We start from the raw sequence: 22,694 nt of genomic DNA on the forward strand, positions 1-22,694 counted from the left end.
ATGACTAAATAAATTACAATTATGGTCATATGAAATTTAAAACATAATCGAATTGAGTTGATTTAGTGAATCCGGCTAGAATTTAAATAAAATATATTAACGTTAATTAATTAATGAGTTTCTTGATCTTAACGAAATAAAATAATTAACTTAATTGTAAATTAATGATTCAAAATTATAACCATAATTTAAACTAAACTAATTTAACAAAATACTTACTAAAAATTAAAATCACTTTGAGACGATTTTCAAATATTTAAGAAACACTAATTATACACATAATTACGTAAAACAAATATACTATCTAAAAATTATAAAAGTGACAAAACTAGTTAAAATAACTTGCAAACTATATTATTATTATTACTTTTATAAAATTAATTATTTTAAATCGTTTGAAATTGAAGAAGCTCGATAATTAATATATATTGTGGAGGTCCAAAATTGGGTGTCAACACATGTGATCGATGCAAAGACGTCATACAATATATTACTTGGCAGGCCTTGGGTACATGAGAATAGAATTGTCTCATCTTCTTACTATCAATGTTTGAAATATCTTGAAGATGGAATTGAAAGGAAGATAGTTGCAGATGATAACCCTTTCACCGAAGTTGAGACACATTTTGCCGATGCGAAATCCTATTTGAAAAGTTATGTTGTTAAGGGGTCCAAGTCTAATGATGTAAAACCAATCATGTCCGATAAGGTCATAAGCAAAAGAATCGATGTAGCTGTTGAAAAGGTAAAAATTGACCCTAAAGAACCTTGTCCCAATCTTAATGAAGGGAAGATCATGTCTTCGAAGAAAAAGCTGACTTCTGGACTTCGCTATGTTCCAAAAGTAAAGAAAGAAGAAGATCAATCATCTAACCTTCAAGAAAATGCATTGAGAGGGTTAACTCTTCCTATAAGACGGATTGATGCAATAAACTTGCCTCCGAAACTGCAAGGAAAGTCAATCGCTCAAAATCAAGTGCGAGATATAACACTCCCTACAATTCGCACAAGAGAAGGTTTTGATCCCAATGCTTACAAGTTATTTGTGAAGGCTGGGTACAACCCTAATGAGCCATCAATGTTAGGGAAACTTCCATCAGAAGATACAACTAGGCAAGCACGTGAAGGCCTAGGCTATAGCCAACCGCCGCCAATTCGCATTTCCATAAGAAGGGCAAGCAATAACCATATAACTTTTGAAGATGATGTCGCTACTCCCAACAAAAAGCCTTCCGTCTTTGATCGACTTGGAGAATCGCCTGCAAGAACCTCTGTGTTTGAGAGGTTAGGTCCATTGAAGAAAAACAAGAATATGAGAAGTTATTTAAAAGTTACAACGCCTACTTCACATTTGATTCGAAAGGATTTCAAAAGTTTGATTCCTTCTAGAATGAGGCGGTGGGTGGAACTTGTGGTTTCGTGTAAAGAAGAGCTCAAGGCAAAGGCTCACACTGTGGTTTACACCAAGGAGCGCGATGAAGATGAAGAAAGTGTAGGCTCCTCAAATCATGTTACAATCCAGAATGAGCACGATTCTTTGTCACAAATGAAAATTGATGAAGAGTTAGAAGATGTTGTCTGGTGTTGTCATATATCTGTCAATGACAATGATCCGTTAGAAGAGGAAGATGCTAGAGATGCTCCACCGGAACTTGAAGAAGGAGTAAAGACCACAATAGATCCTTTGAAAGAAGTTAACCTTGGCACTGATGAAGACCCAATGCCGACTTACTTGAGTGCCTTTCTAGAGATTGATGAAGAAGCCGCTTATATGAATATACTCAAAGAATACAGGGATGTATTTGCTTGGAGTTATAAAGAAATGTCTGGATTGAATCCTAAAGTAGCGGTCCATCAGTTGACAGTCAAAAATGGTTCTCGTCCTGTTAAGCAAGCTCAAAGACGTTTTAGGCCAGACTTGGTTCCATTGATAGAAAATGAAGTTAACAAACTTATTGAGGCAGGCTTTATTCGTGAGGTCAAATATCCTACATGGATTTCAAGTATTGTTCCTGTGAGGAAGAAGAATGGTCAAATTCGAGTATGTGTTGACTTTAGAGATCTTAATAATGCATGCCCTAAAGATGAGTTTCCTCTTCCCATTCCGGAGCTGATGATTGATGCCACCACTGGTTATGAGGCGATGTCGTTCATGGACGGTTCTTCTGGCTATAACCAAATCCGCATGGCTCCAAAGGATGAAGAACTCACCGCATTTCGCACACCTAAGGGTATTTATTGCTACAAAGTGATGCCATTTGGTTTAAAGAATGCTGGTGCTACATATCAAAGGGCTATGCAAAATATATTTGATGACTTACTCCACAAAAATGTTGAATGTTATGTTGATGACTTGGTGGTGAAGTCGAGAAGGAGGGGTGATCATTTGAAAGACTTAAGAATGGTGTTTGAGTTGCTCCGAAGATATCAACTAAGGATGAATCCATTGAAATGTGCCTTCGGAGTTACTTCTGGCAAGTTTCTTGGCTTTATTGTGAGACATCGAGGAATTGAAATTGATCAAGCCAAAGTTGATGCAATATCGAAGATGCCTGAGCCTCGAAATATTCATGAGTTAAAAAGTCTCCAAGGAAAGTTAGCCTACTTGAGGAGATTCATCTCAAATCTAGCGGGAAGATGCCAACCATTCGGTCATCTCATGAAGAAAGGTGCTCCTTTTAATTGGGATCAAACATGTAGCGATGCCTTTAAAAGTATCAAATCGTATCTAGCAAAACCTCCAGTTTTGGCAGCCCTTATACCTGGAAAGCCATTGATACTCTACATTGCGGCACAAGAAAGGTCTGTAGGAGCCCTACTAGCTCAAGAGAACAGTGAAGGTAAGGAAAATGCTCTTTATTACTTAAGTAGAACGATGACACCGAATGAGTTGAACTATTCGCCAATTGAAAAGTTGTGCTTGGCACTTGTCTTCTCAATTCAAAAGATGAAGCATTACTTTCAAGCGCATGTTGTCCGCCTCATTTCTAGAGCAAATCCCATCAAGTTTGTTATGTCAAAACCTGTCCTTAGTGACCGACTAGCAAGATGGTACCTCCAATTCCAACAGTTTGAGATTGTGTACATCCCTCAGAAAGCTATGAAGGGACAAGCATTAGCGGATTTCTTGGCAGACCATCCGATACCCGATGATTGGGAGTTAACTGATGATCTTCCTGATGAAGATGCGATGTCTATTGAAATTCAACCTCCTTGGAAAATGTACTTTGATGGGGCTGCACATCGTGGCAGAGCTGGTGCTGGCGTAGTGTTCATCACATCGCAAGAAGAGATTCTACCATTCTCCTTTACTTTGAAGCAATGTTGCTCTAATAATGTCGCTGAATACCAAGCATTGATACTTGGACTTGAGATGGCCGTCGATATGAAGCAATTACACTTACAAGTCTTTGGTGACTCTCAATTGGTGATAAACCAACTCTTGGGGAGTTATGAGGTGAAGAAGCCCGAATTGTGTCCTTATCATGGCTATGCCCAAAAGTTGATAGGATGGCTTGGAGATGTAACCCTTCAACATGTGCGTAGAACGGAAAATAAGAAAGCTGATGCATTGGCTGCCCTGGCTTCAACTCTAACCCTTCCTGATCAAACAAAAGTTACTATATGTCAAAGATGGATAGTACCACCGCCAAATGAGGAAGAATATATAGAAAATGAGCTTGAGCATCTCGTTGCTGTTTCTGAAGCCGTAAAGGAAGATTGGAGACAACCCATTATTGACTACATGTGTTATGGGATACTTCCAGAAAATCCAAGGAGAAGGACTAATATTCGTCGTCGTGCACCTCGCTTCCTTTACTACAAGGACACATTATATAGAAGATCATTTGAGGGTGTACTATTACGATGTTTGGGAGAGGAAGAGGCAATTCAAGCTCTGCAAGAAGCACACTCAGGAGTATGTGGATCACACCAATCTGGACCGAAACTCCACTTTCACATAAAAAGGATGGGGTATTATTGGCCAACCATGGTGAAGGATTGCTTAGATTATGCTCGGAGGTGCGATGCTTGTCAATTTCATGCAAATTTCATACATCAACCGCCTGAAGTATTGCACCCAACTATCGCATCTTGGCCATTTGACGCTTGGGGATTGGATGTTGTGGGACCACTACCAAAATCTTCTGGTGGACACTTGTACATCTTGGCTGCAACAGATTACTTCTCAAAATGGGCTGAAGCTGTCGCTCTTAAAGAAGTGAAGAAAGAGAATGTTGCAAATTTTATCCGAGTGAATATCATCTATCGCTTTGGCATCCCTCGCTACATAATAACAGACAATGGCAAGCCATTTGATAACAAGTTAATGAACAAAATTTGTGATCTCTTTGGTTTCAAGCAGCGTAAATCTTCTATGTATCATGCTGCCGCCAATGGTCTTGCTGAAGCGTTCAATAAGACTCTATGCAACCTCCTGAAGAAAGTTGTCTCCAAATCCAAAAGGGATTGGCATGAAAGAATGGAAGAAGCTTTGTGGGCATATAGGACAACATACCGCACACCAACTCAAGCAACACCATATTCACTTGCTTTCGGAGTTGAAGCAGTCCTGCCACTCGAGCGTCAAATACCTTCTTTAAGACTTGCTATTCAAGAAGGGCTCACTGAAGAAGAAAATGCTCGACTGCGTCTTGCTGAGTTAGAAGCACTTGACGAAAAGAGGCTAGAAGCCCAACAAAACCTTGAATGTTATCAAGCTCGTCTATCTCGTTCTTTCAATAAGAAAGTTCGCTTGAGGTGTTTCCAAGTTGGAGATCAAGTTCTTGCTGTAAGAAGACCCATCATTACTTCGCACAAGTCTGGAGGCAAATTTACCTCAAAATGGGATGGACCGTATGTTGTACAAGAAGCATATTCACATGGTGCTTACAAGCTTGTTGATGCAGATGGCGTAAGGATTGGTCCTATTAATGCAAAATTCCTAAAGAGGTACTATCCTTGAAGTAAAATGATGCTCCTTAAGGTACGAGCCTAAACTGCATGTCACTCCTGGCCCGCAAGAGTATAAACTGTGTACGGCACAACAAAAAAATAAATAAATAAATAAAAAAAATAAAAAAAAATAAAAAAAATCACTCAATCCCTCAGAACTACGTTGTGACTTGATCCTCTTTACTGAGGTACGTAGGCGCTTAGAATATATCATAAGTTCAGTTGCATGAGTGTCAAAAAATCAAATGTTCCCACTTGATCTGTCACATGTCAGTCAAAGCAATAAGTATTCGGTTTTATCTTTTGTCTCATCATACTTTAGACTTGTACGAAGTATTGATTGGTCAATGGAGGGGGCAAACCCTTATAAAATATGAGTTTCTTTAATAGCACGCTTGAAGTCTTTAAATTTAGCCAAGTGTGCAAGTTGAAGTCTTTAAATTCTTCGAATTTACAAGTTGAAGTATTTGAATCCTCTAAGTATACAAGTTGGAGTATTTGAATCCTCTAAGTGTGCAAGTAGGACTTCAAGTATGTAAGTAGAAGTCACCAAATCCTCCAAATGTGCACGTCGTTGAATTTCCATGTCGTAAGATGGACGAGGTTTGTCCCTTTGCACCTTAAGATAGACTTTTCGCGGATTTATCCTTAAATGAATCTTTAAATTTCCATGCCTGAAGGTGGACAAATTTGTCCCTTTGCACCTTAAGCTGACCTCTTCACGAATTTATCCTTAGATGGATTATTTTTTGTATGCCGTACACAGTTTATACTCTTGCGGGCCAGGTGTAACAAAAAAAAAATGCCATGCCTTAAGGTGGACAAGATTTGTCCCTTTGCACCTTAAGCTGGCCTTTCTCCGGGTTTATCCTTAAAAGGATCTTTAAATTTCCATGCCTTAAGGTGGACAAAATTTGTCCCTTTGCACCTTAAGCTGGCCTTTTTGCGGATTTATCCTTAAAAAGATCTTATAAAGCCTCAAGCAAGTGATCTTCAATGCGGGGACGTTAAACACATCCCTTCACACCTTATGTTTAAGTATTCGGGACCTTGTAACGCCTTGAGAGTAGTATTTTCTTTCAAGGCGGGGACGTTAAACACAGTATTCTAGTAAAGCCTCAAGCTTGGTTAAGTATTCGGGACCTTGTAACGCCTTGAGAGTAGTATTTTTTTTCAAGGCGGGGACGTTAAACACAGTATTCTAGTAAAGCCTCAAGCTTGGTTAAGTATTCGGGACCTTGTAACGCCTTGAGAGTAGTATTTTTTTTCAAGGCGGGGACGTTAAACATAGTATTCTAGTAAAGCCTCAAGTTGGTTAAGTATTCGGGACCTTGTAACGCCTTGAGAGTAGTATTTTTTTTCAAGGCGGGGACGTTAAACATAGTATTCTAGTAAAGCCCCAAGTCTGAAATTTTCAGCATGACAGAAATTAAAGTTAACTTCAAAAAAAAAAAATCGTCTAGAAAGATTTTGAAGGTATTAAATCTTGAATTTTGGATATATTGTAGACCTTTGTGTCTAGATTCAAAATAATCAAGCTGCTTGTGATTTCGTCATTCCTACATCAAGACATCAGAGTTTTAGTAAAGGTGCACAACTCTGAAATTTTTAGCATGACAGAATCTAGAGCTAACTTCAAAATATCATCTAAAAAGATTCTGAAGGTATTAAATTCTGAATTTTGGATATGTTAGAGATCGAGAAGTCTAGTTTCTAGAAAATCAAACCGTTCATGATTTTGATTTTTCTACAATGAGATATGAATTTTCTACGACAGACATGTCAAGCTGTAGAAAAAGTGACGAAAATCAGAAAAAGAGAGGGAGATTACCTTGAATTATGTCTCTTTCGTCATAGGCTCGTAGCTCACAATCTGTAATTGAAGATAAAATTGTGGAGATAATGTGTCTATTTATAGATGTCATATGGTGGGAATAACATCATTCTCCTAGTTCAGTTACAATTCCTTTTTGGCTAGGGCAATAAAACATGTATATAAATATTGAAATTGAGTAGGATTACAATTCCTAGTTCAATTACAATTCTTTTTTGACAAAGATAATAAAATATATATATATGATTATGAAATTGAGTAGGATTATAATTCCTAGTTCAATTATAATTCATTTTTTAACTAAGGCGATTGGTCACTACGAATAAAACTAGGAAAGGTTGGTGGCGTTGAAATAATTTGTTGCCTAATCCTTGACAAGTTTGAAGACATGAAACGATGGCTCTATCACAATTAATCCTACATTAGAAAAAAATAAAGGAAAATTAAAATGTGGGCCCTTAAATTAGCTCCCTCCGTCCAAAAGACCATCTAAAGTATATGCCTAAAGTTTTGGCAGTATAATATGTATATATATACTTTTAATATTGATTGAAATCTTTCAAGCAATCGGTGAAATGTTAAATAAATAAATCGCATGGATTAGTTTATTTTATTTGACTCAAGATCAATTTAGTAACCGGTTAATGCTTCAAGCCTAGTCTTTAAAAGATAAAATATCTCGACAAGACTTGAAGCAGGGGGCATTTGTAATCATTTAAAATTTATTAAATATAAATTTATAAAATGATTCGGATTATATTAAATTCATTAATATATTAGTCCAAATAAATATTATGGATTGATATAATTGAGTTAATTATTTAAATTCAAAATAGGAATTTAATTAAAGCCCGCTCCATAAAGCCCATATGCCATGTCACTTAAATTTGATTGGCCGAAGGAAATCCTATTCCAATCACAACTCCCCTATTTTAAAACTATAAATAGGGGTCTTCATAATTCAAAAAGAAGACAGGAGAAAATTCTAAACAAGAAGCTAGAGAAAATCCGTGGTACAAACGCCATAAAATTCTCTATAAAGCTACAAGTTTAAGAATTCAAGCATTTAAGTTCAAGAACGATCAAGATTAAGACTATCAGGTTCAAGAACAAGCTCGAAGCCCTTGAATTCAAGCAAAAAGTCAAGATCAAGATAAAGTTCAAAGTTCAAATTCATCAAAGATTCAAGATCAAGCTTTAAAGCCCTTGAATCATATTTGAAAAGGCGAATTCAGAGGAATCATAGAGATTGTAACACTCGCACTTTGAAATAATAAATACGATTGTTGCTATAATTTTCCGTTCTTGATTATTGTTTTCTCGACGCGAATTTTATTGTCTACAAATGGTTAGAGGATAATTGATGATGTGAACACAGTAAGGGCAAAAGTGGTTACTGATTTGAAACTTTTGCAGAAAAGGGCAAAAGAGAATGGCAAATGCTATACTTACTGATTGTCACAAAGGGTCATTTCTCGACACCTATGATGACTGCGACCAGCGGTTTTTTGAGGACCACAACGAAGAACAATTGCCAGTATATCTGCACATAGAAGACATAATCAACTGTTGCAAGTCCTGTGCAGCAGGGCAGATGTATATCTCAGGCTGATAATAGCTAGAACGATGGATATACCTATTTCAGCAGCAAAATCAACAATTAGATGAGGAATACGGTCAAAGGTTGTGATATTTAGCTTTGTTGGCAGTGGAAGGCGTTTTTCAACTGTGTGAGATGGTTTGATTTCTTCAATTACTGTTTCTTTGTCAAGAATCCAGTAAAGTTTATGTATTGGCTTGCCGTATGAAGTGGGAGGGACTTTCACTTTTGCAGTAGAGATGAGGTAGGTATGGAGGAGTTTAATCTTATCTGCATACTGCTCAATTTCATCACTGTACATCACAGCTTTAATTTGGCATTCCTGAAAGTAAGAGTTATACAAAGTTGAGACTAAGTATGTTGAGACAGAAAGAACCAAACTGATAACAACAAATATAATAATGATCTGACCTCTTCATCTTCCAAAATCAAATTTTGGAATGTACATTTTTTGTCAAGGCTTTCTCTGGGGCGGGCTATTTCGACAACTTGAACTTTGCAAATCCAATCTCGTGTTCCTAGTTCTATTTGGTCAATGATAAGTCGTAGCACCATATTTGTGGGAAATATAGTTAACCAAACAGCAGTATCTGTAGCATAACATGAATGTTAATTCAAAGTACTTTGTTAGTGCCTTTTTTATGAATGGGGCTGATAAAATGAGGGGCATGCAAGAATATTTGAGCTCTTTTAGACAGAAGGGGAAAATGAAGCAGAGGAAAGGAGCAAGCTGTGCAGAACTACACTTTGTAGCAGCATAAATGAGCTGTTGTGGTACAAACAAAGCATTAACAAACTCTGGTAAGAGCAAGTTAGGGCAAAGACAGAAGAGACAGTACAAATTCATAAAAGATAACAGAGGATGTATCATACTATAGACTTTAGTTCCCTTCTTCGTGGGATAACTATGTATGTCGTATGAGTTCTTTGTGATGGATGAGATACTGTTGTACAATCCTAGAACGTTGAAGTGGGAGTTTGATAATGGGATACAGTTGAAGCAGGTAGAGGCAAAATGACCAAAGAAAGTATACTACTTTACAGTTGTACCGCTTAGTATTGGGTTGCATGACATATAAAGTGCAGAAAGATAATAAAGTTTGTATGGAAAAACAATGGTGTTGTTATAGCAGAAGTAGAGTTATGAGTAAATCTGTTAGGGGTCTTTAGTGGAGGTGAGTGAAAACATAAAATGAGTTAGCAGGCGTTAATAATGTGCGAGGTACAATTGGAAAATTTGATTTTCAGGGAAAAAAATCTGTTACAGGGACAGGAGTTGTTGCTGAATTTAAAAACAGCAACAATTATCTCAGAAAGTTGAGTGAAGCTACTATATATTTCGGAACAATGATATGAAAAACTTTATTCATACAAACTAAACTTTCATGCTACTATTTAAAATTTCCAAAAAAAGGGAAAAAAAACCAGCAGTCGTGGATATATTTTGATGATGTTGGGCATTAAGGTAAAAGCATATTCGTAGGCCCATGGTATATCTATGAAAGAATGAATAGTATTGAAAGCATTAAATATGAGCCATGAAAGAGGAAACTGATAAGGGAGGCTATTAGTTTGGGTTTTACATTTGCGATATGAGTACAAATGTAATACCATAGTAATTAACAGCTAACTAATAACTGTAATTTTGTAAAACAAATATTCGTGTGTTGGTGATAAGCAGAAGATGCAGGAAAAAATCAAAATGAGAAGAGGGAGAAGATACCTGAGAAATGGAGCAAAATTTGTTCTTGAATGAAAGCCTATTAAATTTGGCTTGTATCAGTACTATATATATATACTAGATATGGAACCCCGTGCCAGCACGGGGCCCAATATATGTTACTGTTTCTGTTTTAATTTATGTGGTACCTACAAGGAGAGAAAATTCATTGTGGTTGAGAAATTTATAAGAAGGCAGATTAGTGTTTCAAAGGGTAAGAAAAATTATTTGGAGAAAAAATCATTCTATTTATGGAATTCTTATCAAATTAGGAGGAGAACAAGCAAAAATTTATTTTGTGATTTGAAAAGAGAGAAAATTAGATATTATTTCTTTCAACCTCATTATTCTTCTAATTTCTTTCTTCTTTTATTTTGTCTTGATTTTTTGTATCTTTAATTAAAGTTTTTTTTTCTTATTTATCTTTAATTAAAGTTTATATATATTTTCTTAAAAAAGAATTTAAAAAGATGATCATATTTAGTTCCTTTCCTCATCAATGCTATTAATCTCATAATTAGTGTTATTTATATTATTTTCTTAATTACTTTTTTTTCTTTCATTTAATTATTTATTTGAAGAAATTAGTTTTTATAACTTTATAAGAATTACACATGTATTTTTACATAATTGATTTGTTATTTTAAAATTTTTTGGATCATTCTTCATCTTAAAGTTTCTATCTATATGTATTAATAAAGCTAAAATAGAAAATGTGGGGTGACAGCTTCTTAGCAATAGATACTTATTTATTCTTATCAATGTTTCTGACATTTTTTGTTATTTTTTCCTTAAAATAATTGTTGCCTCGATTTTTAGTTTTAGTTTTTTTTTTTAAAACTTTTTCTAATTTTAAAAGACTGAAAAATTCATATTGAAAATTTATAAAATATAAAAACTGATTTATTTAACTCCTATCATCATCAATATTATTATTAATTTCTTTTACTTCTTTCCTTTATCTTCATTTCATCATTAATGTAATTTATATCATTTTCTTATATATATATATATATATATATATATATTATTATTATTATTATTATTATTGTGACATTTCTTAGAAGTTAGGATTACTATTTATTTAATTTTTAAAAAAATTGAATTCTTTTGTCATACTAAATACAACATGTTTTATTATAATTACATTCAATATATTAATCAATATGTTGTACGAATGAAAAGAAAATTATCATTTCACAAAAACAAAGGTTAAAATATAATTTATTATGATTAAGGAAAGATAAAAATATTATTCCAATATCCATAACCATATTTAATACATTAAAAATTAATTGAAAAGCTGTAAATGGAAAAGGAATCACCATTTAAAGAATCATTATTTTTAAATTTTTGGATCATTTCTTCTTCTAAAAGTTTCTATCCATATGTAACAATAAAGTTAAAATAGAAAATGTAGTGACACCATTCTTAGCAATAGATACTTATTTATTCTTATCAATTTTTTCTGACAATTTTGATTATATTTTTCTTTAAAATAATTATTGCCTCGATTTTTATTTATATTTTTAACATTTATTTTTAATTTTAAAAGATTGGAAATTTTATGTTAAAAGTTTAAATAATAGAAAAAATGATTTATTTAACTTTTATCATCATCAATACTACTACTTTATTTGACGTTTTTTCTAAATCTTCATCTCATCAGTAATGTTATTTATATAATTTTGTTAAATCACTTATTTTTTCTTTTTTAACTCTTTTATATATATATAAAAGTTGGATATGTAAATGATGATGTGACATTTCTTAGAAGCTAAGATTACTATTTATCTAATTTTTCAAATTTTTGAGTTCTTTTGTCATACTAAATACAATATGTTTTATTATAATTACATTCAATATAGTAAACAATATGTTCTAGGAATTAAAACAAAATTATCATTTCAGAAAAATAAATGTTAAATTATAATTTTATTATGATTCAGGAAAGATAAAGATATTATTTCATATTCCATAACTGCATTCAATACATTAGAAATTAATTGGATATAACTGTAAATGGAAAATGAATCACCATTTAAGGAAAATAAATGTTTGCAATACCATAATAATTAAGGAGAGAGTAAGATATTATTTTAATATCCTAATTCGGAACTTTTAATCTACTACTCAATTAAAAAGAAAATGCATTTAATAACATAAAAAAGTTATGAGTTTAATATTTTTTTCTCATTCTACTAATTCAATTCACTCAAACTTAATTTGAAAGATAAAATAACAGCTCCATTTTAATTGTTATCAATATATTTCAAAAAAATTATCGTGAAAAGGCTTTTCTTGTACCTTATTTTAATTTTCATATACTATTATTATTTTTTCTGTCATTTTTCAATGAATTTTTATTTTGACTCTGATGGTACAAATTAAGGTGGAGCAGAATATAATAAATGATGATTATTCTACTAAATAACAAGATATAACAAAATTGAAAGGGTGAAAAAAAAATTTCAAAAAAATAGATAGGAAATTCTATTAAGGTATTATTACGTCATTATTCAATATATTTTTAATATAAATTTGATTTGCTGATGCATTTGTTTAGTACTCCCTCTGTCCCTAATTACTTGTTAACTTTTCCTTTTATAGTTGTCCCTAATTACTTGTCCATTTTAACAAATCAACAAAGAGCAATTTTTTTTTACCTATTATACCCTCAATTAAATCACTAATTACTTTGAAAATTGCAGAACTTTTCATCTACTTCATAATTAATAGGGATAAAAATGATAAACTCACTGTGTGATTAATTGATTTCTTAATAAATGTGTCAATTTAAAAGTGGACAAGTAATTAGGAACAGAGGGAGTATTACAGTGTTATTTCACATTATGAGATATTTCTTAGACATTTAAGGAGAATGGTACACCAAAATATATATTATATATTAAAGGATCAACTTCATGCAATGGAAGAATTTGTTATTAGCAAATATATTTGAACTTATTTGATAAAAAATATATTCTTCCTCATTTAATAGATGTAAAATTTGAAAAGCTTTATTTTTTTCACAATCTTCATAGTACTAAAACAAACAATAATATTACGATTAAACAACAGAGTAAATATAAAATTAATCAAAAATATTTAATTTTTAATGATCGCGCGAAGTGCGACCAAATTCTCTAGTTTAAAACAAAAAGGTAAAATTTAAATGGGTCTACAATAGAATTCCTAGAAATCCAACTTGAAAAATTATGTTAAAAATGGAAAATAAAAAGTGAAATAAATTTAATTGAGAGTTATCCTTCGTCTGTCCCATTTTATGTGACACTTTTTATTTCTCGAGAATCAAATAGTTTAAGTTTGATCGTAAATTTGCGTATGGTATCTTAAATTTTTTTAAAATGAAATTTATATATTTGTAAACTACGTAAAAATCAAAATATTATAATTCATAATAATTAATAATTCAAAATATTTTAAAGATCTATGAAAAATTTAAGATCAAAGATAAACTAAAGAGAGTAAAATGGGAGAATGGAAAGTAGAAAAAAAGGGAAAAAATGAATATATATATATATATAGAGAGAGAAACTGAGGAAAAAAAGTAAGAAAAGTAATTATTCATGTGGGTTGTTGTATATATAGAAAGACACGTGTACAATTAATGAGCGACAATGAATTTTATAGTACAATTTGAAATGCTTTGTGTACAACTTTGTAGTGTCATGTTCGTCCTCTAAAGTCTCACTTCTAATAAGGAGTAAAGTAAAGTAAAGTAATATATATATATATATATATATATATATATAATTTTATTCTAAATTATAGTAATATTATTCTTATAATTAAAGTTAGATTTCCAAATATGCCCTTGGTGGGTTCTAAAGCAAAAGTTGATCATGCAATATTTTATCCATTAGTGGACCCATTTCAAAGGACCATTTGATGTTGCCTCTTCACACATAACTCCTTCCGTCATATAGTACCATATAAACTGCTTTTGGTACCATCCATTTGTGCTGTGTTAGTCCCATCAACTCCCTCTTCTATATAGGCTAGATGAGTGTTGCCCGTGCTAAGCACGGGCCCAACATTTTACGCTTTAAAGTAGTGGCGGCATGAACATATATACACAACTAAAAAGATTTCCAGCTATATTTATGCAAAAAGATTGTTTAATAAGTTTATGCGGGGAATGTCTTCATAGATCATATAGGCATAATGCTATTTGGTGTTCCTTCTCCGCCACCCTCCAATGTCTCCAATTCTACACAACCTGAACCACAATATTACATACACACATAAACAATATATCTAGAAAGTCAAAAACAAACCAACAACCAAAGCTGCTCCCATTAATATTACAGATACAACATTTCATCTTCAGCTAAAATGGTGCACATTCACGATAAAAATTGAGCTAGGAACATACTAAACAATGACAAAAAACACCTACCTTAGGGACTCCTTTGTAAACATCCTCACCAGCAGGATTATTAATGATAACTCTGGTCTTGGATTCTCTTCATTGCAAGCAATGCATGTCATCTTACATGAAGACAATAATATTTTCGACAACTTTTTCTCGACAGCTGATACAACTGATATGCACAAGGTAGACACAATATCAAGGGAACTATGAATCTTTTAGGAGTTTAATATTGAGTCCAAATTAATTACTATTCAGCGAAATGACCACATTATAGAAGCACAACGTTTGTACTCATAATCTGATTTAGTGCCAACAATGGGTCAAATTTGTAGCTTGTCAAATTAAGAGGGATAGTATCATGCTATTCATGTTAAGTAAATATTTGTCAATATGATTTCCAATAAATATTTTCAAATCATTTTAAGAATCTCCCGTAAAATTCTGCAAGACAATTGAAGAAATACTCATAAGCAAAAAGGGTAAAACACCATTGCAATCTTTTAGGAGAAAAAAATAGAATGTAAAATCAGTTATATTGTATAGGAACAAACTTCTTGTGTCACTACTGCATTAGCAAAAATAGAAAATCTCAAAGCTCTTCGAATGAGATGTTCAAGCAAGGCATGTTAGGAGTTACAAATAAATAAACAAATAACGCAAGAATTCAGCTGTTAAACCTCAATAAAGCTTAATGAGAGTTAATTGAATTATACATCCACATTACAAGGTAAATCATAGAAAAAAACTATTCAAGTTAACAAATAGAGAAGGTAGAAGGGAAATTGGATGATGGAATTTCTAGATGGAAGTGAAACGTGTACTGACAAGGTGGTCTTCATCCATTTCAGATTATACATGTCATACAAGTATTCAGAAGTTTGAAATTTCCTCTAATACACATGTTAGGCTATTATGAGGATGATGTTTATAGTCACGGAGATGTGTCTGTAGCTTCGAAATAGGCATGGAGCTGTGATAACACAATACATGAAGCTAGCAGTTGTTATAGCTCTGTCATCAAACTGATCAGATATATAGCCTGTGAGGATTCCACCTACTACCCCTTTGACATCAAACAATGTTGATAAGTTAGCAGATTCCTCGTTGGAACATATCTAACATGACAAGCGTAGAACAGTTAGCATGCTTGTGTGGCTAATGTAGTATGGCAGCCACAATAGAGAAATGTGTAAGACACCAAACAAAGACAAAAAGCAAATGGCGCAACTCCTGGAATCCTCCATGCTCTCTAAAACCCACAGCGGATTCCTCTTCTCTGTTTGATCTTGAGAGAGGTTTATTCAATTCCTCGTCTTCTTTTCCTGGAGATAACACTTCATTTTTATTACCTAAATGATTTCGGATGAACGGGTAACAATAGGAGCACTATCATGTTACTAAAAGCAATAAGGATACCAGGAACAATCATTGACCGATCCCATCCGTATTTAAATAATATTGATGCGACTAAGTACTCCGTAAGGTTCCCAATAGATGTGTGAGCATTCTAAATACTCATTATAAGTCACCTCTTCTTTGCAAAACCAATTCCCGATCATTGCAACTACTGAAGGACATCCAGTGGGTTGGAACAATCCAGCAACCATTTGGATAGTCAGATAGTAATAGGAAATATGGACGGTTGCCCAACATCCAAGTCTAAAAAGAGTTGTAAATAAACCTATTCCTAATGTTTCCACTGTAGAAAAAAATATTGAATCCATTCTATAGCCTAAGTGCCCTGAGATATACATTTTGATGGCAGACACAAATAGGAAAGCCACATCAAGATTACCATTTCCATCAGGGCTATTAAATGGAAACCAACCATCTCTAAATGATACTATTACCTTGCCACGATAAATTAGGACCAAACCCACGGGATTGGGGATCAAGTGCTTGTTTCACAATGCTTGTGGTTTTTCAATTAGCATGGTAGCCAAAATCTATATGAAGTGGATACATTAATCAATTACCATAAGAATTTTCTGTATCAAATATGTATCTGTTAGCTTGGAAGAGAGGTTTTATGTGAAGGTCCAAATATGGCTTAGGCATACAGAAGTGCACACCACTCGACATAGGATAAAGAAAATACCCTTAAAGAATAAAAAGTCATTTTCTTTAGCTAGAGAGCGCACCTCATCACATAGATATTGCAGCATGGCATTCACTCGAGCCTGCACGATGTAAGGATCTTTGATCCTTCCGACAGTAATGATTAGAAATGCACAAATTAAGTTCTAGATGATGAGGCGGAGATCATGTAAGTATCTCCTCACAAGAAAAAAATATGGTAACTGCAGAAAGTGAGAGTTTCTCAGCAACTTGACTGAATTTTGAAGAGATCAAAGTCATCTTGAAAAGTAAACCTGGTACTTGATGTAATTATATTTATTTTTTTTATGTTTTTTTTAGAATGGATGTAATTATATTTATTTGCAGAATGGTAGCTCCTTTGTTCCACTATCTACAGCCTCAAAACATAGCTTATTGTAAGACACTGGCAGGTTCCAATTATTGGTGCCATTGAGCATGCGATCCTGCTGGCCAAGCACAAGTCATATGTCTTCATTAAAACATGTATATAATTTTATAGAGAAGAGGGAAAATGTTAGAACATATCTTTCATTTTGATTACCTCTTTATTGTATTTAGAAAGGGAAAGTTCTTTGCATCATTATACTTACTGAAGAAGCAAAAATATAGTAACATCTTTTATAGAAGGTGAATTTGATTTGATAATTCTGGCAAAATTCTATTTCATAAGATCATGCTCACAATTATGTGGTTCTATTTTAGGCAAGTGTATGCAACTTCCAGGAATCTGAGAGTTTCCAAATCTAAATTATTGCGACTATGAGCTTCTAGAGCCATGTGATGGTAATCCTACCTTTCAAGCTTTGATTTTGTTCTATGCTTTGCATGTTTTAAATTTCCAAGACCAATGTCCCAGAATAGAATGCAGTTTTTCATAGATCAGGCAGTCAATATTTCATGATGTCACTGACTGATGACTTCTATAAGATGTTAATGTAATCATGTTAAAGTTTAGGATAGAAACCAACCTGCTCAGCAAAATGTCTCCAAACATATTGCATGAAGGGGATGTGTTTCAACAGGGGAGAAAAATCCAGTGACATTCGATATAATAACCGTGTCTTCTGTCGTAATATAGGTAATCAAACATGCAGTTGATGAAGCTGAACATTGCTTGGTGCTCTATCCCTCCAATTTACCTGGCTTTGAAATGCCAATGATGGATAAAACCATACAAGGTGGTCTAAGGACCATATCTATTGGATACAGATCCCAATATCCTTGCAGACCAGATGCAGGAGTCAAGAACTTTACCAAGCTGAAACAAAAATTAAAGGTATATTATAAGTACGTAGACCTTCATATATTACACAATGCACAACTTGAAAGAATTTCTTATGTCTTAAAACTCACAGTTTGTACCAAAAAATTATATTTTTCTGAAAAATCATATGAAAATAAATAGAAGAACAATCCACTCTTTTAATAACTATTGATTTATTACTAAACGTCTAGATTATAAGCAGCATATGACCATGTCCATAACTATCTTGGGATACTCCATCCTTAATTAAAGGAGCATGTGGAAGATCCAGAAGATTGTCTAAAAGTAGTTCATGTTCCATCGGAAGTTCCATGACTATCGTGTATTTGCCTTTTCAGTGAAAACAGTTATAAGGCAAAATAATCAAACATGTGTTGTAAGATAAACAACTGAAAATCTAATGGTAGTGATCATTTCAAACCTCTGCATGAATTTGAAATCCAGAAGGTCGTAGTTAAAAAGAAAGGGTAGATGCAGGTGGATCATTTGCTGGCCAAATCCATATCATTCCTTCTTGCTCAAAGCAGAGTAGTGCTTTGATCTTTACATTCAGTAATCTTGTTGATGGCATTGTCTCACACTTCCCGGCAGTGGAATACACCCATATTAAATTCATTAAACAAATAAAATTAGTGTCAGCTATTTCATGTCCTCTACAAAAATGAAAACGGGAGGAGAAATGCAAAATATATCTCTGATTTATTGAGTAAAACACATATATTTCATTAAACCCTCAATTAAATTGAGTTGTACAGTTGAAGTCTTTACCATATTTCATTTAAAAAGATCAAATCATCAACGAAAGATAAAAATGGACAAAAAAGAAACAAAAAGATAAGAACCCAATAAATAACTCTCAAGAGAAATAGAGGAGACATTGTGAAAGAGGTTGTGGAGAAATATGGGCTGATTTTTTGTAAAGTCACCAATAAGATCCCAAATCCTGTTTTGAGGCAATTCATTACAATTCCCACATAAATTGCTTAGGAAAATATACAGTTATCAATGCAATTTCCATCATAAAATGCTAACAGAATCTATTAACAATTATGAAGTAATAAAAAAGACTGAAAATGAAGATAAGAACTACCTCGTTTATCACTGGAATTTGACAATCCAATTGCTTTATAGCCTTCATAAAGGTCCTTAAACACCATAGTGAAAGAGTAAATTTGCTGGTCAAGGGGTTTGATGACGTCCATGGCCAGCAATTGAGTTTTTCTTGCAGTTACACTTTCTTTTCGAGAAGAAAATCATAGAGAAAGACAGCAACATGAGAAAGTGGAAAGATGACAAAGGAAACCAGGGAAAGATCTTGAGAGCAATTGGCGAGAAAAAAAAGCATGCTTCTAGAATATGCACCGAACGATTTTAATGATACACCCGTTCTATTATTCGTACTCTCATAATTCGAGTTGGATGGTGACTTTGGCAGGGAACAAGAACTTAAGTTACCAATTTCTGAGTGAGAAAGTGAGGCTAGCATCACTTAAAAAGAAAGCGGTGGAGAATAAGATGAAGACTAACAAACTTCACTCAAAATCTATTATTGTACAAAGATTAGCCATATTTTACTCATTATAGAAGAAAATCTAATACATTTATTATTATCACTAAGATGCTTTCACAATTGCTTGTTTATTCGAAGTCTATGTGCTCCCTTTATTAGTGTAGACCAACGTCAACATCCTGATTATAGTCAATTTCACACCATATAGAAGTCAACAGCATAATACCCAAGATTTTTGGGCATGTTAAATTGATGGCCGAAGCTAGCACCATTTCACTTTATTTTAGTAGACACCCAAATGAGGAACATTGCAACGGATATTACCGAAGAAGTTACAAAAAATACTAACCTGTTGAAATTTCTGGAGTGCATATTTGAACTTTCCATTGCAAAATTTGCAGCTCCTCGCCTATAATGACACAATAACCCAGATCATAATCCGTCAACAATTAGGCACAGAACAATAACAACAACCTACATTGAAAACAATAACAAAGTAAAGCACACTTTTTTATAATATATAGTAGATTTGCACTGAAACACATTGAAATCATAAATAGACTTACTATTTAGGAATATGCATAAACGCCGCAGTGAAATAAACTGCAAAAAAGTTCTCAAGATTACCACTCTGGGAAACAATTACCAAAGTGCAAAAAGCTTGAAGCATATAACTATTTTATTCAGAGAAAATATATTTATTTTATTTTTAAAAAAAAAGTGACATGAAATGCTGGCGTATAGCTGAATATAGCTCTAATAAACTTACTAATGAGTTGCCGATTAGTAAAAGAACTCAAGTATTACCACTAAGTTCTCGGAGTTTGAAAGGCTATTTATTACTTGGCATGGAGTTTTTTTAAGAAAATAAAGTAATAAAAGTAGCAAAAGACGAAATGGAAAAAGAAACAAAAGATTTAGGCAAAGACATACCTGAACTTGTAACACCAGTTGAAAGGATAAGAAACTCGAAACTCGAAAGTCACATTGTTGAGGAAGGGAAAAATATATTAAAAAAAAGATTTTAATTAAAACGGATGCAAATAAAATTTCTAAGTGAAATATATAAGGCGAGAGGAAACATGGCTGCTTGAAAAATATGAAATTTGAGAATTTGAGATGAAAAATAAGAGTTAAAAAACTTAACTTTAGTGACAAACTCAAGATTCAGAGCGAAAGATTGACATTGCTACTTACTTTAGCTTTCGCCTCTTCCTTTTCTGTAAAATTTAGTCACTGTTCAGAGTAAAGAAGAGAAGAAGAAGCAAAAAGGAAAGAATGATGTAGAAGCGTGGTCAGAGAAAAGCAAATGTGAAAAGACGAAAATACCCTCAGGATTGTTTTAAATAACCAAAAATAGAGGATTGTCCAACTTTTCCTGCACAATGTACTATAGCATTAAGTTGTGGTCATCCTTCCACTTCATGTTTCTATATGTACAAGGCTACTGCAGTTCTCCCAACTATTGCACTAAGAAAAGCGAATTTTGCACCTCCCAGACCAGCCATGTGCAATCTGTTAGTGGATGGTCATGAGAACTATGCTACCACTTCTAGAAACATATTTCACTCTTTAAACAATGTTAAAAGCACTTGATACTGAAGATTAGATATAAGTTTGTCAAGAAACAACAGAGATGGCTTATGAATTATGTTAATCCTGATTGAGACTCTTCATGTTCTCCCCAGCGCACTCGTTTTCTTCCTTCATCTCCTATGTATTGTGTTGGCATGTGCATATAAATATTCATTTTGCATTATCAAGTTATGAAAAAAATAAGTTAATTAACTTTGAAACAAATGCTATAACCTATACAACATGCTATATAACTTAACTCCTTTGGTTGATAGTAGGACTTTTTGGGGTGTGGGGATTTAAAATGAAGAAAATAATGAAAAACTATAGAAATAGTATTTTTATTCAAAGTATTCTGCTATCACCTGCTTCTCCATCCATTAAGATCTGATACTGGAGTATATTTTTCACAAGTGATAGTTATTAAAAAAAGCGTCAAAAACATGATATTATTTCAATCGGTTATTCGTACTTTGACTATTGTTGTGTGATTCTTCTATGGTCTTATCATAAAAGACAATAATATAGATGTGAGCTTTATTTTGAAGCATCGTTGTAGATTCCAAATATATTAGGATTCATATTAGGTGTACTGCAACATTTGAAAGATAATACATCTTTACATGAGTATAATGGCTTTACTTGAGTATTTAAAAAGTTCATGAACAGATGTTGCCTAATTAAGAAGTTGAAAAATGCACACTATATTTACATGTTTCATTTCAAAATCGACAGAATATAAAAGTTTAGATTCCATCTCTTACAAACATATTATCAAATACATTAGGTGCATTATCCACCTCAAATTAGTTGTTAATCAACACAAAATACATCAAAAAGACATAATGCATGTGAAAATTAGGAACAACTGCTAACATGCGTATAAAACTTCTAGTAGACATATTGTAATCAAAGGAATTGTATCGCTCTAATTTATCATGATGAGGCATCTTCAAGTGATTGCACAATATATATAGAAATATAGTGAAAAATCTACAAAGAAAGAAACATAACAAAATATTGTTAGTGCTATCAAGCATATTATCGAATACCTTGAGTGCGCAAAGTGCCATAGCATAGAGAAGTAGTGAAATATGAAATTCAGTTGCCAAAACTTCTCCAAATATTAACCCCTGCAAAAGAATTAGATTAGGAACAATACAAAGGCATGGAAAAAGTCTTCTAAAAACAGAGAAATTGAATCCAGAGAAGAAGAAAGCAGATGAAAAATTTAACATTCAATCAGTAAAAAAATGTATTGAGATGGAGGAACAAATTCGCCATTGAAGAGGTCAGAAGCAGAAGGAAGAGTTGAGAGAATACAGCGGGTTTAGGAAGCAGGAGAGAAATTAGGGTTAGAAAATTGTGAGATATATAGTAAGAAACTTCTAGAGGAAGTGTGTTTATGATGTACAATTAGTACTACCTTTAGTACAATGCAAAGATGCAGTGTTGGTCCTTTGTAAATGTACAATTACTACTGCCTTTAGTACAATGAAAAGATGCAGTGTTGGTCCTTTGTAAATGTACAATTACTACTGCCTTTAGTACAATGAAAAGATGCAGTGTTGGTCCTCTTTAAGTGTCATTTCTACATAAGGGTAATATAATATAAACTTTATATTAAATACACATATATACATATTTATTTAGCACACACAACCTAAGTGTATATAATATATACTTCAACTATATTGATAAACAAGAATATCAAAGATTGCGAGTTCCCTATTATT

At 33.1% G+C, this 22,694-nt stretch overlaps 1 protein-coding gene and 2 pseudogenes across 1 annotated transcript in view; all 3 read right to left on the reverse strand.

The window, feature by feature from the left end:
- LOC125822706 (uncharacterized) overlaps positions 1 to 8,945 on the reverse strand; it is a 14,506-nt gene extending 5,561 nt beyond the window's left edge. Inside the window, exons 1-3 of the mRNA XM_049502137.1 lie at positions 8,802 to 8,945; positions 8,427 to 8,712; positions 8,243 to 8,333 (exon numbers count right to left, since the gene is read on the reverse strand). Coding sequence (XP_049358094.1) covers positions 8,243 to 8,333; positions 8,427 to 8,712; positions 8,802 to 8,945 — 521 coding nt within the window. The remainder of the gene's footprint in view (positions 1 to 8,242; positions 8,334 to 8,426; positions 8,713 to 8,801) is intronic.
- A 6,466-nt stretch (positions 8,946 to 15,411) lies between these two features.
- On the reverse strand, positions 15,412 to 16,474 carry LOC125822884 (putative glycerol-3-phosphate transporter 1; annotated as a pseudogene).
- Positions 16,475 to 16,944: 470 nt separating this feature from the next.
- On the reverse strand, positions 16,945 to 20,891 carry LOC125822885 (chlorophyllide a oxygenase, chloroplastic-like; annotated as a pseudogene).
- Between the last annotated feature and the right edge of the window lie 1,803 nt (positions 20,892 to 22,694).

Source organism: Solanum verrucosum, unplaced genomic scaffold (genome assembly GCF_900185275.1).
Source record: "Solanum verrucosum unplaced genomic scaffold, falcon-dt-bn FXZP01000103.1, whole genome shotgun sequence".
In the NCBI taxonomy this organism is placed as follows: domain Eukaryota; kingdom Viridiplantae; phylum Streptophyta; class Magnoliopsida; order Solanales; family Solanaceae; genus Solanum; species Solanum verrucosum.